Below are 17,686 nucleotides of genomic sequence, written 5' to 3'. Positions count from 1 at the left end.
ACAGAAAGGGCACAGCAGACATGTGGAGACTGTTTAAGGAACAGTAGTGGCGAGTGATGCACACAGTTGTTCCTCTGAGACAGGTAAGAAGGGGTAAGATTAAGGAGCCTTGGATGACGAGAACAAAGGAGCTTCTCATCAAAAAGAAGAAGGCAACTTATGTAAGGTGGAGGAAGCAAGGATCTAGAACAGTTTTACAGGATTACAGGCTTACTAGAAAGGAGCTCAGAAATGGACTAAGGAGAGCCAGGAGGCGGCACAAAAAAGGCTTGGCAGGAAGGATTAAGGAAAACCTAAAGGCATTTTACTCATATGTGAGGAATAAGAGAATGATCAGGGAGAAGATAGGATCGATCAGGATAGCGTACAGAACTTGTGCGTGCAGTCTGAGTCCATAGGGAAAGCCTAAATGTGTTTTTTTGCTTCGGTTTTCACTAAGGAAAAGGACCTTGTTGTGAATGAGACCTTTGAGGAGTGGAGAAACAGGCTTGAACAGATCGAGATTGATGAAGTTGATGCGCAGGAAATTTTGGAAAACATTAAGGTTGATAAATCCCCAAAACCAGACCAGATTTATCCTAGGTTGCTACGGGAAGCAAGAAAGGAGGTTGTTAACCTGGCGAAGGCCTTTGCCTCCTTAATCTCCACAGGAATCGTACCAGAGGATTGGAGGGAGGCAAATGAAGGGTAATAGGGAAATCCGTGGCAATTACACACCAGTCAGTCTTATGTCTGTGGTGAGCAAGGTTTTGGAAAGAATTCTGAGGGATAGAATTTATGACTATTTGGAAAAGCATAGTGTGATTAAAAGCAGTCAGCATGGCTTTGAGAGGGGCAGGTCATGCCTCACAAATCTTATTGAGTTCTTTGAGGAGGTGACGAGACAGGTCGATGAAGGTCGAGCAGTGGATGTGGTGTACATGGACTTCAGCAAAGCATTTGATAAGTTCCCCATGGTAGGCTCATTCATAAAGTCAGAAGGTATGAGATACAAGGAGATTTGACTGTCTGGATTCAGAATTAGTTGGGTGACAGAAGGCAGAGAGTGGTTGTAGATGGAAAGTATTCTACCTGGAGGTCAGAGTTGAGTGGGGTCCCACAGGGCTCTGTCCTTGGGCCCCTGCTCTTTGTAGTTTTTATAAATGACTTGGATGAGGAGGTTGAGGGGTGGATTAGTAAGTTTGGAGGTGCTGTTGACAGTATCGAGGGGTATTGCAGGCTGCAGTGAGACAGTGACAGGATGCAGAGCTGGGCTGAGAAATGGCAGATGGAGTTCAACCTGGATAAATGTGAAGTGATGTATTTTGGAAGGTCGAACTTGAATGCTGACTATAGGATTAAAGACAGGATTCTTGGCAGTGTGGAGAAACAGAGGGATCTGGGTGTGCAAGTACATAGATCCCTCAAAGTTGCCACCGAAGTGGATAGGGTTGTTAAGAAAGCATATGGTGTTTTTATTAACAGGGGGATCGAGTTTAAGAGTTGTGAGGTTTTGCTGCAAATCTACAAGATCCTGGTGAGACCACACTTGGAATATTGTGTCCAGTTCTGGTTGCCCTATTGTAGGAAAGATACAGAGGCTTTGGAGAAGATACAAAGAAGGTTTACCAGGGTGCTGCTTGGACTGGAGGGCTTGTCTTATAAGGAGAGGTTGACTAAGCTCAGACTTTTCTCTCTGGAGAGAAGGAGGAAGAGAGGTGACCTGATCGAGGTATACAAGGTAATGAGAGGCATGGATAGAGTCAATAGCCAGAGACGTTTCCCCAGGGCAGGACTGACTGGCACAAGAGGTCATAGTTTTAAGGTGTTGGGGGGAGGTATAGAGGAGACATCAGAGGTAGGTTCTTTACACAGAGAGTTCTGAGTGCGTGGAATACGTTGGCAGTGGTGGCGGTGAAAGCAGAGTCATTAGGGACATAAGTAGGGGTAAGGTATAAGTGGGGTCTTTTTCTGGTTGACAAAATGCAATAAGTCATGTTCTGAAAGATCATTGTTGGAGGCTGAACCTTTTAGAATTGATAGAAATTACTTGGATGATGCAAGCAAAGATATGGTTGCTAATTTGCTGAAGACACAAAAGTAGGTGGAAGAGTCAGTTGTTGAAGAGGACATAGGAGGTGACAAATGGATATAGATAGGTGTTCAAAGTTTGGGAGAAGATTTGTAGCTTGGGTGCTCGTTGTTGTGGTTCTGTTCTCCGAGCTGGGAATTCGACTGGGACAACACTACCATTATAGGGCAAGCCAAACACATAACAGCCAGGGAATTCCTAGAGGCATGGCACTCATCCACAGACTCTATCAACAAACACATCGGCCTGGACCCAATATACCGGCCACTACAGCGGACAGCTCGAACTGACAACCGGAAGCGGCAGAGACAGGCCACTATAAATGCCAGAAGAAACAGCACAGAAGCGCTTCACAGGAGGCTCCCAAGCACTGAGGATGTCACCTAGACAGGGGACGAAACGTTTGCAAGACAAATTCCCAGCTCGTCTAACAGAACCACAACGATATAGATAGGTTTTGTGAGTAGGCAAAGCTCCAGCAAGTGGAGTATAAGTAGAAAAAGTGAAATTTTCTATTTGGCAGGTACGATACAGTAAAAATGTTATTTAATTGGTGAGAAATTGCAGTGCTATGACATGCAAAGTGATCAGAGAGTTCCAGAATTGGAAAATAATACACCGATATAATAAGTAATTAGGAAAGCTAATAGGCTATTATTTATTATGAGGGGAGTTGAAAACAAAGCTGGTGATGTTATATTTCAGTGAAGCAGGACTCCACATCTGCAAGATGGTATTGGGGCACTTATTAACAAAGAATGTAAATGTGACTATTACCCTGAATAGGCTGGTTGTCTTGTGAGGAAAAATTGAACATATGAGGCTTGTATCTGATGGAATTTAGAAGACTCAGAAATGGCTTGATTGAAATATATAAGATTCTGAGGCATCATGACAGGGTGAATGTGAAAAGAATATTTCCTATCTAGAACAAGGAGTCACTGATGAAAAATCAGGCTTGTCCGTTTAAGGTAGAGATGAACAGAATTTTTTTCTTTGAGGGTCTTCCACAAAAGGTAGTGAAAGCAGTCATTAAATAGTTTTGGGCAGCATTTGTTGCCCCTGTAAATGTAGGGGGTACCCTCACAGTTGCAGTCTCTTGGATATCACTCCCAGGGATGAACCGGACTAGTGTAATGACTTTATATTTTGCTTCATGAAACAGCCAGGTGTTTCTGAAATGAGTTTGAAAATCATTCAAATGGAATGCACAGAACTAGCAAAGCAAGCTGAAACAAAAACAGAAATTGTTGGATTTCACCAACTGCCATTCTAGGCTTTGATATTAGTCTGGGATTATAGAGTATTGATCCACTAATACTACCACTGTGCCATCACCCTCTTATTAACACGTGTATAAAGAGAAAATGCTGGAAAATCTCAGCAGGTCTGGCAGCATCTGTAAGGAGAGAAAAGAGCTGACGTTTCGAGTTTAACTGACCCTTTGTCAAAGCTCATGTGTATAAAGAGTGATTTCAAATCACATGGAACTGGAGCCTGAGCCTGTAGAATTCCTCTCCTACCATCACTTTTATATAGTAATGTTTAATGCACCATTCATAATGATCTGAATGACCTGATCATACCACAGAGGGAGGAATGTTGGCCAAATACTGGGAGAAATCCCTATTGCTTTTCAAATAGCAATGTGTGACCTTTTACATTCACCTGACCCACTGGTACCCTGACGTTATTGACATTTGAGCTTTGCCTAGATTTGTGGTGAAGGTGTTTGATGAGAGGTTGTGGTAAATATTAGCTGCCAGGAAAGGCTTTGATTTAAAGAAGGTCAGTACGGCGCATGTTGTGTATGACAGATTTGATTTGAGGAGGTTACAGAACTGGAGCCATTACAAAAGAGAAAGTGCTAGAAAAGCTAAAAGGTCTAAAAATTGATAAATCTCCTGGCCCTGATGGGCTACATCCTCGAGTTCTGAGGGAGGTGGCTGAGGAAGTAGCGGAGACAGTGGTTGTGATCTTTCAAAAGTCACTGGAGTCAGGGAAAGTCCCAGATGATTGGAAAATCGCTGTTGTAACTCCCTTGTTCAAGAAAGGATCAAGACAAAAGATGGAAAATTATAGACTAATTAGCCTAACCTCGGTTGTAGGTAAAAATTCTAGAATTCCCCCATTGTTAAGGATGAGTTCTTTGAAGAGGTAACAAGTAGGTTAGACCAGGGAAACCCAATGGGTGTTATCTATCTAGACTTCTGAAAGGCCATTGATAAGGTGCCCCATGGGAGGCAGCTGAGTAAGATGAGGACCCGTGGTGTTCGAGGTGAGCTACTGGCACGGATTGAGGATTGGCTGTCTGACAGAGAGTTGGGATAAAAGGTTCTTTTTTGGATTGGCAGCTAGTGACAAGTGGTGTCCCTCAAGGTTCAGTGTTGGGGCTGCAGCTGTTCACTTTATATAGTAATGATCTGGACGAAGGGACTGGGGGCATTCTGGTGAAGTTTGCCGATGATACAATGTCAAGTGGACAGGCAGGTAGTTCTGAGGAGGTGGGGAGGCTGCAGAAAGGTTTAGACAGTTTCGGAGAGGGGTCCAGGAAATGGCTGATGAAATTCAAGGTGAGCAAATGTGAGGTCTTGGACTTTGGAATAAAGAATACAAACATGGACTATTTTCTAAACAGTGAGAAAATTCATAAAGCCGAAGTACAAAAGGATCTGAGAGTGCTAGTCCAGGATTCTCTAAAGGTTAACTTGCAGGTTGAGTATGTGATTAAGAAAGCGAATGTAATGTTGTCATTTATCTCAAGAGGGTTGGAATATAAAAGCAGTGATGTGCTTCTGAGACTTAATAAAGCTCTTGTTAGGCCGCATTTAGAATACTGTGTCCAATTCTGGGCACCACAGGAAGGACATAGTGGCATTGGAGCGTGTCCAGTGGAGATTCACACGGATGATCCCTGGAATGGTAGGTAGGCCCAACATTCGATAAACGGCTGAGGATCCTGGGATTGTATTCATTAGAGTTTAGAAGGTTGAGAGGAGATCTAATAGAAACTTACAGGATAATGCATTGCTTAGAAAGGATGGATGCTGGGAAATTGTTACCATCAAGCAGGGATACTAGGACTCTTAGGCAGAGTCTTAGAATTAGAGGGGATCAATTTTGAATAGAAATGAGGAGACATTTCTTCAGCCAGAGAGTGCTGGGCCTGTGGAATTCGTTGCCACGGAGCACAGTGGAGGCTGGGACAGTAAATGTCTTCAAGGCAGAGATTGATAAATTCTTGATCTCGCAAGGAATTAAGGGCATGTAAGAGGGCATGTAAGTGGAGTTGAAACGCCTATCAGCCATGATTAAATGGCGGAGTGGACTTGATGGGTCGAATGGCCTTACTTCCATTCCTATGTCTTTTGGTCTTATGGTGAATAAGGATGAGGCAACGCAGATTTTAGCAATTAACTAATCGAATTGTGAAATGGAAAAACATTTTGAGTAAGTGGATGAATACCACAGTAGGAAGTGAATTTCAAAAACATGGCAAGGAAGTTAATATGGTGAGGGTTGTGTTACCCAGGTAAATAGTGCAGTGAAGAAGGCATATGGCGTACTGGCTTTTATTGGTAGAGGAATTGAGTTCCGGAGTCCTGAGGTCATGCTGCAGTTGTATAAGACTCTGGTGCGGCCGCATCTGGAATATTGTGTGCAGTTTTGGTCGCCATACTATAGGAAGGATGTGGAGGCACTGGAACGGGTGCAGAGGAAGTTTACCAGGATGTTGCCTGGTATGGTAGGAAGATCCTATGAGGAAAGGCTGAGGCACTTGGGGTTGTTTTCTTTGGAGAAAAGAAGGTTTAGGGGTGATTTGATAGAGGTGTACAAGATGATTAGGGGGTTAGATAGGGTTGACAGTGAGAACCTTTTTCCACGTATGGAGTCAGCTATGACAAGGGGGCATAGCTTTAAATTAAGGGGGGGTAGATATAGGACTGATGTTAGGGGTAGGTTCTTCACTCAGCGAGTCGTAAGATCATGGAATGCCCTGCCAGTAGCAGTAGTGGACTCTCCCTCTTTATGGGTATTTAAGCGGGCATTGGATAGGTATATGGAGGATAGTGGGTTAGTGTAGGTTAGGTGGGCTTTGATCGGCGCAACATCGAGGGCCGAAGGGCCTGTACTGCGCTGTATTGTTCTATGTTCTATGTTCTATGTTCTATGTTCTATGACCCTTCATTCTTTATCACTGATCAATGTGTGCCTTAGATCAGAATAAAAGTCTCCTGTGATTGACATTGGCCAGAGATTTCACTGGGGTTGTTCTGTTACTGACTTCAGTGGAAGTGCAGTGAGGTATAAAGCAATGGCAGCAGAGCAGGGGTAACTCCTGGAAAATTCCAATCGTTATGTCAAATAATGAAACGCATAATCCATGCATGCCTTTTAAACTTTGTTTTTGAATCCTTGATGCAGAGGTTGGTTTATATTAATTAATCAACTACCCCTGGCTTGCTTCCTGTTTATTTCATACATTTATGTGGAAACATTTCATGTAGTTTTGGGAGTTTCAATTCTTTTGTACTTAATGATTTGTTGATTTCAGGCCCACTTAACATGATGGGAAAATGTTATGTGTTGATGTTATAAACTAAAAATGCAAACGGTTTTTGGAACAGTAAGCAACTCAGAGGTCATGAGTTTGATTTCCACAGTAACTAACTGTGAAATTAAATTCAATAAAATTTTTCAGTTCAGATCAAATTGGTGAAATCCTCAACATTTTCTTATTTGAATATCGCTTTTCAGAATTCTTTTGCTTTCACGATTTCAAGTACTTCTTTATTTGTTTTATTTCAAGTATTTGGAATTTTAAATATGTTTCAGCATCCACGGTTGAAAAGCCAATATTTGCTTTCACAGTATTTTTACTTATTGTTCACCCATGCAGGAAAAATTCTGGGCTAGTGACATTTGTTGGCAATTGGAGAATGAATTGGTGATTAAAAATCTCATAATAAAGAGATGCAGCACTTTGAAAGAAAGATCTGTCTCTCACCCTTGTTCTTACGAAATTCACTTCCCAGAAGAAGATTTTGAATCACTACTTTGTATATGGGGACAGTGTTAAAGAGTAAGGACAATTTCCAGAATTTCATGCAATGAGGTAGGGTGAGAGAAATGGGGCTATTAAATTAGAAAATTAATATCAGGAGAGAAGAAATCATAAAGGGATGATTGGAACTACCTGCTCAGGTCCACACCCCCCAACAAACCACCTTCCCGTCCTGGCACCCTCCCCTGCTACCGCAGGAATTGCAAAACCTGTGCCCACACCTCCTCCCTCACCTCTATCCAAGGCCCTAAAGGAGCCTTCCACATCCATCAAACTTTCACCTGCACATCCACCAATATCATTTATTGTATCCGTTGCTCCCGATGCGGTCTCCTCTACTTTGGGGAGACTGGACACCTCCTCGCAGAGCGCTTTAGGGAACATCTCCAGGACACCCGCACCAATCAACCCCACTCCCCCGAGGCCCAACATTTCAACTTCCCCTCCCACTCTGCCGAAGACAGGCAGGTCCTGGGACTCCTCCACTGCTGCTCCCTCACCACCCGACGCCTGGAGGAAGAACGCCTCATCTTCTGCCTCAGAACACTTCAATCCCAGGGCATCAATGTGGACTTCACCAGTTTCCTCATTTCCCCTCCCCCCACCTTACTCCAGTTTTAAACTTCCAGCTCAGCGCCATCCCCATGACCTGTCCTACCTGCCTATCTCCCTTCCCACCTATCCGCTCCACCTCCTCCCTGACCTATCACCTCCATTCCCACCCCCATTCACCTATTGTAGTCTTTGCTACCTTCTCCCCAGCAAACCCCCCGCAGGATTCTCAACTCCCAGATCGATCAAAAATTTGTCTAACTCAATCCTGAACATATTCAATGGTCCAGCCTCCTCTGCTCATTAGGAAATACAATTCCAAAGTCAAATGATCCTTTGAGAGAAGCAATTCCTCCTCATCCCCATCTTAAATGGAGACCCCTTAGTTTTAAAGTCTGTACCCTTGTTCTAGACTCTACCACAAGGGGCAAAACGCTCCCAAATCCATCCTGTTAAGTTCCCTCAGAATGCTGTATGTTTCAATCTTATCACATCTCATTTTTCTAAATTCTAATGAATATAGGTTTAACTTTTCCCCATAAGATAACTCCTTCATCCTAGGAATCGTTGGAATGAACCTTTCCTGAACCACTTCCAATGTAATTATATCCTTCCTTAAGTAAGGCACCTTAATCCAGATGTGGTCTTTACAGAAATCCTGGACAGCTGTAGCAATGCTTCCCAAAGTCTATACTCCATTCCCCTTGTAATACAAGCCAACATTCCATTTGCTTTCCCAATCACTTGTTGCACCTGAATTCAAGTTTTTTTGTGATTTAAATAATTGCCTCAGCTCCTAAAGCCAAATGGTTTGTTTAACCAGTTGCAGTACAGTTCCTACCACTCAACCTCTCCACTCACCTTGACCTTTGCTTCCTGCCTTTAACTGTTTTGAACTATATGGTCACGTTCTCCCTTATTCTATGTTCCATTTCTTTTTCTGAAAATTGCTTGTAAGTTGTACAATAAAATGCTTATTAAAATCCATACTATCCACACATATTGACTTTGTGAGACTATAAGACAAAGGAGCCTATAGAGTCATATAGCATGGAAACAGGCCCTTTGCTCCAACCAGTTCATGTAGACCATAATCCCAAACTAAACTAGTCCCACCTCCCTGCACTTGGTCCATATCCCTTGAAACATTCTCATTCATGTGCTTATCTAAATGTCTTTTAAACATTGTAACTGGAGCTGCGTCTACCACTTCCACTGGAAATTCATTCCACACACGAACCACTCGGTGTAAAAAAAAGTCTCTCATGTCTTTTTTAAATCTTTCTCCTCTCATCTTAAAAATATGTCCCCTAGTCTTGAAATCCCCTACCTTAGGGAAAGGATGCCTACCATTCACCTTGTCTATCCTCTCATTATTTTATAAACCTCTATAAGGTTACCTGCCAACTTCCTACACTCCAGTGAGAAAACGTCCCAGCCTATCCAACCTCTTTTTATAACTCACACCCTCCATTCCCAGCATCACCCTGGTAAATCCCCCTAGTTTAATAATATCCTTCCTATAACAGGGAAACCAGAACTGGACACAGTACTCCAGAAGAGGCCTCACCAATGTCCTGTACATCTTCAACACAATGTCCCAACTTGTATATTCAAAGGTCTAAGCAATGAAGGCAAACGTGCTGATTGCCATCTTTAACCACCATATCTATATGTGATGTAAACTTCAAAGAATTATGTGTCTGAACCCCTAGGTGACTCTGTATTGGCTCACCAAATCCATTCTGTCATCCAATGATATCATGGCTGATCTAATAATCCTCAACTCCACTTTCCTGCCTTTTCTCCATAACTCCTGATCCCTTTACTGATTATTTCTCCTGTATTATTAGTATTGAAGTGAATTTAGTCAATACTCACACAGCGAGTAGTTAGGATGTGGAATGCACTGCCTGGAAGTGTGGTGGAGACAGGCTCAATTGAGGCATTCAAGTGAACCCATTCATTTAAATGGGACATTTACCTCCCCGGCAGCTCCCTGGTCCCTGGTTCTGGAATGTTCCATATAATATGTTCAGGCCGCAGTAAACCATAGGTAACTGAACCCACTTAAACTGACTCCACGGTCGCCCTTTAATGTATGAAGGTATGGGGGAAAGAAACAGGAAATTGTCAGTAGATAATGTTGCTCATTTGAAGAGCCAGTGCAGACATGATGGGCTGAATGGCCTCCTTCTACACCATAACACTCTTGTGAATCTGTTTCAGAAGGAGATATGAAGAGCCACCAGAAAAGAGCTGATGAGTGATATTAGAGCTCATATAGACACACTGGGCTAGATTTCTCCTTTTTTGTTGTACGTTCCAGCGACACTAATTCGAGCCTCTGGTAGTCCTTCTCCAGATTCCGTCAGGATTCTAATAAACAGTTGCATCACTTTCTTAATTAAGACCATAAAACTATAAGATTTAGGAGCAGAATTAGACCAATCAGCCCATTTAGTTTGCTCTATCTATCTCTGTCTTTAATGCACTCAATAACTTGGCCTCTACCGCTCTCCGCTGCACTGAGTTCCAAAGAGTCCCCACCCTCTGGCTGAAGAAATTCCTCCTCATCTCAGTTCTAAAGGGTCATCCCTTCACCCTGAGGCATTGGCCTTAGGTCCTAATCTCTCTTACTAGCACAAACCTCTCCATGTCCACTCGTCCAGGCCTCCTGTCGTCCTTCTAAACTCCATTGAGTACAGACCCAGAGTCCACAATGCTCCTCACGTGACAAGCTTTTCATCACCTGGATCATTCCTGTAAACCTCCTGTGGACCTCCTCCAATGCCAGCACATCTTTCCTTAGAGTAATTGTCAGAATAACTCTGAGTCTGATTAACTCTGGTACATTCTTCTTGTGTTTAGTTTCAAATTTGAACTAATGTCTCATTGTCCCAACTTTGGCACATTCCAGTTTTTTCCTCCTTGGTATGCATTTAATTTGCATCCTTTCTATCGCATTGCTGATCTATAATTCAATTTGGCAGCTTTGCTCAGTATTTAACTTGGACAAGCTTTCTTCGTATCGTGCTGTGATTTATATTCGCCCACCCCAGAATCTTTAACCTCAACTCTTTTTCCTCAATCTTACAACAAAGCTAATTAATTATTGTATCAGGTGAAATTTCAGTATAAAAGATGATCAGAGAAAGTACATCAGAGACACACAGGGCACAATGGAGGTGATTTCAGGGGTGAAAAGTTATAATTATGAAGAACCCCTGAAACATTGGAACAGTTTGTTCTGAGACACAGGAGGTTAATTGAAAATCCAGCAGAGTATTAAAATTTTGAGAGCCAAATAGTTTAACACTGTTTCCTATGATTGACAAATTAGCCATTGTGGAGGGCACAGTCTGGAAGAATTCAAAGAAGTGTTTCTCACACTGGATTAATAGAATATGGGCAGCTTTAATTCAAGCAGCCCTTCATAGAAATCCAAAATGGGACAGCACAGAAGGAGGCCATTCAGACCATCATACTCATAGTAGGTTTTGATGGAATTTAATTCCATTCTATGCTCTTTACCTCATACGCCAGTAATTCTTTTTCTTTCAAGTATTCATCTAATTCTCTATTTGAAAGTTTGATTCAATCTGCTTTGACCACCCTTTCAGATCATCACCCAACTCATTGTGTAAAACATATGTTTCCTCATATCTCCTCTGGTTTCTGTTAATCATCTGCAGGTTCTGTCCTCAGATTACTGCCTTCTCAGACATGGAAACAGTTTCCCCCTACAGATTTCTTAACAAATCTCCTATTAACCTTCTCTATTCTATGAACAGCTTCTCCAATTCTTGGACATAATTAAAGTCCCTCATTCTTGGTTCTGTTCCAGCTCTCCTCTGTACCCTTCCCAGGGCTGAAAAGCCTTCCTACAGCTGAAATCTAACCAGTATTTTATGATGTTTTGGTATAATGTCTCTACTTTTGTGTTCTTTTCCTATATTATAAAATCTAATGCCTCTATGTTTTTTTCCTAACAACCTTCTCAACATGTCCTGCTGTGTTCAAGGCTTCCTGGAGATATCTTTCTGATTCCTGTTCCTACATTTCCTTTAAAATTGAACCACTTCGGTTCTATTATCTCTTCATTCTTTCTGTTAAAATGTATCCTCATCCTTTTGTACATTAACTCAGTATCAGCATTCTGTCTATTTGTCCTCCTGAAATCTGTTATTGTCTTCCTTATTCTTTACTATCCGTCCAGTTTTCTTGCCTTCTGCAAATGTGATATTGCGCTTTGTGTGCCAAGGTCCAGGTCATTAATATAAAGAGCAGTGATTTTGTTTTTCTTCATTTTTGGACTTACTGGATGTGTCAGCATTTACTTCTCATCCATAATTGGCCCTGAGAAACTGGTGGTGAGCTCCCTTTTTGAACTGCTACAGTTGGTAAATATTGACCCCAAGGAGACATTACTTATACTTTCATCCAATATTTACACTAGTTTGTATTACTCTAGATCTTGAATGTAATGAAACTTCCCATGGTGCTTCACAGCAATATTGATTTTGGGTCAGATGACCAAATGCTTGGTCAAAGAGGTAGGTTTTCAAGAGTGCCTCAAAGGAGAAAGGTGGGGTGGTGAGGCAAAAACGTGTAGGGAGGGAAGTCTAGAGCTTGGGACCAAGGCATAACCACTGGTGATGAAGCAGTTATGATTGGGAATGTACAAGATTCTAGAATTAGAAGAGCACCTGTGGAGCTGGACTAGTTTCCAGGGATAGGAAGAGGCAAAGCCATGGAAGGATTTCATGGAAACAAACCAGAATAAACAACCCCTCAACACCAACAATTCAGCACAACTTTGACTTTTTGTTCCTCAGCCAATTTCATTTCTACACATCCATTGTCCTTCTGATTCAAAGGAGAGGCAGTTGTGCAGTGATAATGTCACTGGGCTAGTAATCCAGAACATGGTAGATGGTGAAATTTGAAATCAATAAAAATCTGGAATAAAATGTTTCCAAACCATTGTCAAATGTTGTAAAACCCATTTGGTTCATTCATGTCCTTTTGTGGAGGAAATCTGTGGTCCTTACCTGTGACTCTGGACCCACAGCAATGTGGTTGACTGTTAACTGCCCTCAGGGCAATTAGGGATGGGCAATAAATACTGGCCAAGTCACCAACTATATATAGTGAATCAATTGTGATCAGTGTTCATACAGCATATGTCACATAGCAAACGTGATGAAGACAGATCCCATGGATTTCACAATGACGCCCATCTTCATCGGTCATCAAAGCTCATTCAACTTTATAAGAGATTATAATTCTTCATTTTTGCTGATCTGGTCTTGAAACTCCCTCTCAAGAATTGCTCCATGATGGACTGCCTCAATTACTAGATGGCAGCAGTGTAGACGCTCCAGCTGGAGCTTGTCCGCTCTGCCTGTTCTTCTTTTTCTTCTCTTTTTCTTCCTTTTAGTGCTTTTATTTCTTCTTCTCTCACAGCCTCTGATGACTCCTGGCCTCTGGCGACTATACCCAGCCGTCTGGCAACAACTCTTGGCCTGGTGCAGCGGCCTCCTGGCCTGGTGTGGCAGTCTCCTGCCCTAGAAGCCTCCCAGCATGCCGTGGTGTGTCGCTGGTATGGTCCAGAGAGCTAGGAGCCAGTGTGGTCCGTGGTACTGAACTTTTATTTCTGTAATGCTGGACATTTGATTTCTCTATTGTCTAAGATCTTGTAATTAAAGAAACTGTGCCTGTGTACTTTTGTATCTAAGTCAGCTCTGTCATTGGTCGACGTACAAAGTTTTCACAATACTTTGGGGTGGCACGGTGGCTCAGTAGTTAACACTGCTGCCTCACAGCACTAGGGTCCCAGGTTCAATTCCAGCCTCGGGTGACTGTCTGTGTGGAGTTTGCACATTTTCCCCGTGTCTGCGTGGGGCTGCTCCGGTTTCCTCACACAGTCCAAAGATGTGCCAAGCTAAATTCCCCATCGTGCTAGGTGCATTAGTCAGAGGGAAATGGGTCTGGATGGGTTACTCTTCGGAGGGTTGTTGTGGACTGGTTGGCCCGAAGGGCCTGTTTCCACACTGTAGGGAATCTAATCTACTCTTTGAGTATATGTGACAATAAAGGCTATTCTAAATGAAGTTATTCTAAATTCCTGCTCCTGTTCTATTTAATCACCCTTGTTTCCTAGGTTTGTGCTCCCCAGCACTCCAGAAACTGCACTCCAACACTCGTTCACAGCATAACTCCAGATCTTCACTGACAGCTTGCCTCACTGAGTCAGTCCTGCCCTTTTGTTTTCCCTTGAGCTGTGATCATATTCCGTTTAAACCCCCCGCACTCTCAGCTGCAGTGAAGTAGTCTTGCTGGCTTCTTCTCGTCATCTCACAGCTTCCCTCAATACAGAGGCAGGGCAGGTGATCTTCCCACTTTCTCAGTTTTTCAGGACTTCTTCTGACTCCTGGCTCTAAAGATTACTACTAATCACCTACTAATTCCTAGAAGCATTCCATGAGTTATAACAGTAATGAGCCATACAGGGGCTCTATTTGACTGCTCACTATGTACCCTACAAAGAATCTGTGTTGTTCAGTTGCAGTCTTGACATGGAGTCTCCATCTGTCTCTCTTTCTCTCTCTAACTTCAAGCTCTGAACTCCTCTTCAGCTACCCTCAACTGTCCTGAGCACCTTACCAAAAATGTTACAATAAGCCCCTCCCCTATTGCGAGGCATAATTGAACGTTGCTAACGTTTTGAAATAGCCAATTGCAGCATCCTTAAAGCTAAGTGAACCCTTAGTGCTACATTATCTCAAAATGCTGGCTTCTAGCACAAATTGCTCACAATAAATAGTGATGGATTCCACTAATCAGACACATACCAGCATACAATTTAGGAGCAGGAACAGGCCCATTTCATCCCTCTTGGCTGCTGTGACATTTCATAACATTGTGGTTTATCTGATTGTGGCCTCAAGACCACATTCCCATCTACCCTTGTCAACACTTACTCCCACGTTAGTCAAGGGTAGAGATTTGATCATTGCTTAAATGGGAATTGGCTAACTATTTGAAATAGAAGTATGTGAATATTAGGATGTGACTTCTGGGTCAAATGAACATTTCAAAACTATGATTTTTATTGGATAAGGATATTAATATTAATTAAATAAGGCACATGCAGGTAAATGGTGCTTAGTGCAGATCACCTTCAAGTAATGTAATGAGAACATAGGCAAATGGACCGAATGCTTTCTCCTGTGCCTGTTCTCATGTTCATAATCTTTTGAAAAGTTGGAATGTAATTCATTAGTTCTGATTAAACAGCTAGCATTGCTATTAACACAGACACAATGGCCAAAAGGTTTGCTTCTGTGCTGTACATTCTAACTGGGTTTCATTGCACTGATGCTTGTACAGCAAGGAATCTGAGAGTTTGGACCAGCTTCCTGACTGAATTTTCTATTTCTCAATAGTGATGCACCCTTGGATTTGAAGATCAAAGCAAGCCTGCTGTCTGACATGTTCACATTAGTGGGTGAGTGCCCGTTTCATGGGAGCAGTCCGTTCCTTTACTCACCTCTGAAAAAGGCTTTGACCCCTGACAGCAAACTGCAGGGAACAATTACTTTGGAATTTATATGACATAGCAAACCTCAGGTCGTAAGTTTGCTCCCTGAGCTGGTAGATTTGTTCTCAGACGTTTTGTCACCATGTTAGGTAACATCATCAGTGATCTTCGGGTGAAGCGCTGGTGTTCTCTCCCACTTGCCGTTTACCTGTCTCGGTTTATTGTGGTGGGTGATATCACTTCCAGTCTCAAACGAGTAGACCTGTGCCTCACAGCCCACTTCACCTTCAATGACAAGATTTACAAATAAATCAATGGGATGGCTATGAGATCACCAATATCAGGACTATTACCAGAAGCAGTTATGCAGAGGTTAGAATGAACAGCCCTTCCCACCATCCAGCCCAAACTTTGGGTCTGCTATGTGGATGACACCTTTGTCATCACGAAACACAACAAATTAGAAGAAACCCACAAACACATAAACAACATCCGTACCAGTATAAAGTTCACCGAAGGGGAAGAGAACAACAACGGACTCCCCTTCCTGGATGTCACAGTAGAACACAAAGCCAATGGAGAGTTACAGACCAGCATCTACAGGAGAGCCATACACACTGACCAGATACTCAGCTACAGGAGCAATCATCCCAACACCCACAAACGGAGCTGCATCAGAACATTATTTAAATGAGCCACAACACACTGCAGCACCCAGGAACCAAGAGAAGCCAAGGAGGAGGACCACATACTCAGGAACAATGACTACCTGATAAGCGCAGTCTGCCAATTCCTGCGCAACTGACCTAAACAAGAAAACACAACATGCCCAGAGACACTGGCCACCCTATCATACCTCAAAGACATCTTGTAGATGATGACCAGACTACTCTGGCCCCTAGGCATCACAGTAGCCCACAATCCTGCCATCACACTGAAACAGCTCCTGATGAACTTAAAGGACCAACAACCAGCAGAACGAATGTCAGATACAAAATACCCTACTGCAGCAAACATTACACTGGACAGACCGGCAGGAAACTAGCCACCAGGATACATGAACACCAACTAGCCACCAAACGACAAGACCAACTATCATTGGTATCCATACACACAATCGAAGAGGGACTCCAGTTTGACTGGGACAATACATCCATCCTGAGACAGGCTAAACAAAGACATGCACAGGAATTTCTCGAGGCCTGGCTTCAAACCAGAGCTCCACTAATCAACATACAGATTTGGATCCCATTTACTAACCTCTCAGTAACAGAACCGGAAGTGATGTCACCTACCGCAACAAACCGAGACAGATAAACAGCTAGCAGGACAGAATGCCAACGCTTCATCCGAGTCTCACTGATGATATTACCTAGCACGGTGATGAAATGTCTGAAAACAACTCTGCCAGCTCAGTGATGAGTGTGTGGTGTGGAAAAGCACAGCAGGTGAGGCAGCATCCAAGGAGAAGGAGAATCGACGTTCTAGGCATAGGCCTTTCATCAGGATGGGCTTATGTCCAAAACGTCGATTCTCCTGCTCCTCGGATGCTGCCTGGCCTGCTGTGCTTTTCCAGCAACACACTCTCAATCTGACCTCCAGCATCTGCAGTCCTCACTTTCTTCTAACAGCACAGCGAGCAAACTTACAACCTGATCCTCAACCTGAGCTACAAATCTCCAAAATCTCAAAAGCAAACCTTTTTGTTGACTGACTATTCTAACAATTTTGTTGGTGGAGGGGTGAGTTGTTGATGCATAGTTGTGTGGTGGTGGACCAGCGTGGGACACTTGGATGTGGGGTGGGGGTGGAACGTGGGTTGTAGGGGCAGTAGATGGTGGTGGATGGTTGAGTGATGTGGGAGAGAGGGGTGGCAAGTCCCCTGGTGGAGGACAATAGTATTGTGTCAGTATGAGTATGCGGAAAAATGGAAGGAAAGTTGTTTTGGTTTTGAGGGACCGCCGAAGATGAAGAGGAAGAATTTGTGCAAAGTACTTGGGGTTGTGGGGTGTGGGGGAAGTACCATCTGGAGGAGAAATGCAAAATCCAGAACATGGAATTGGGAAAGATGGTGGGAGGACAGAGTTTTTAAATTTGAGCTGGGCTGTTTGAGTGTGAAATTTCATAAAGGGTCGCGGTACTCTGGAATCTCTGAAATGCTGTGAGTGCCAAGGATGATGTAAAAGCTAAGATGCTTTTGTATTTATTGGGCATTAGCATCATGTGACAAGGGACAAAGGCAGGAAAATGGAGTTAAAGGTCAGATGTGATTTAACTGAATGGTGGAACAGGCTTAAGGAGGCTTCACCTGCTCCTGTTCCTATCACAAAGTATGTTTGACGGAAAGCCCCTTTAAGATCAATGTGCAGTACCACAAGAGATGGATGAGATACAAAACAAATATTTTAGGTAGGTATTACTGTGGAGAAAGACGTGGAAGCTAGGGAACTTG

General features: G+C 43.0%; 1 protein-coding gene across 4 annotated transcripts in view; it reads left to right on the top strand.

Annotated features, from left to right (window-relative positions):
• ttll5 (tubulin tyrosine ligase-like family, member 5) overlaps nucleotides 1-17,686 on the top strand; it is a 453,533-nt gene that overhangs the window by 134,640 nt on the left and 301,207 nt on the right. For all 4 annotated transcript variants that reach the window (XM_072567973.1, XM_072567972.1, XM_072567971.1 and 1 more), the window contains one exon: nucleotides 15,140-15,201. In XM_072567973.1, the coding sequence (XP_072424074.1) occupies nucleotides 15,140-15,201 (62 nt within the window). The remainder of the gene's footprint in view (nucleotides 1-15,139; nucleotides 15,202-17,686) is intronic.

The sequence above is a fragment of the Chiloscyllium punctatum genome, chromosome 4, assembly GCF_047496795.1.
Source record: "Chiloscyllium punctatum isolate Juve2018m chromosome 4, sChiPun1.3, whole genome shotgun sequence".
Lineage (NCBI taxonomy): Eukaryota > Metazoa > Chordata > Chondrichthyes > Orectolobiformes > Hemiscylliidae > Chiloscyllium > Chiloscyllium punctatum.
Note: the sequence above shows the minus strand (reverse complement) of the source record. Positions and strands in the feature narration are given on the sequence as shown.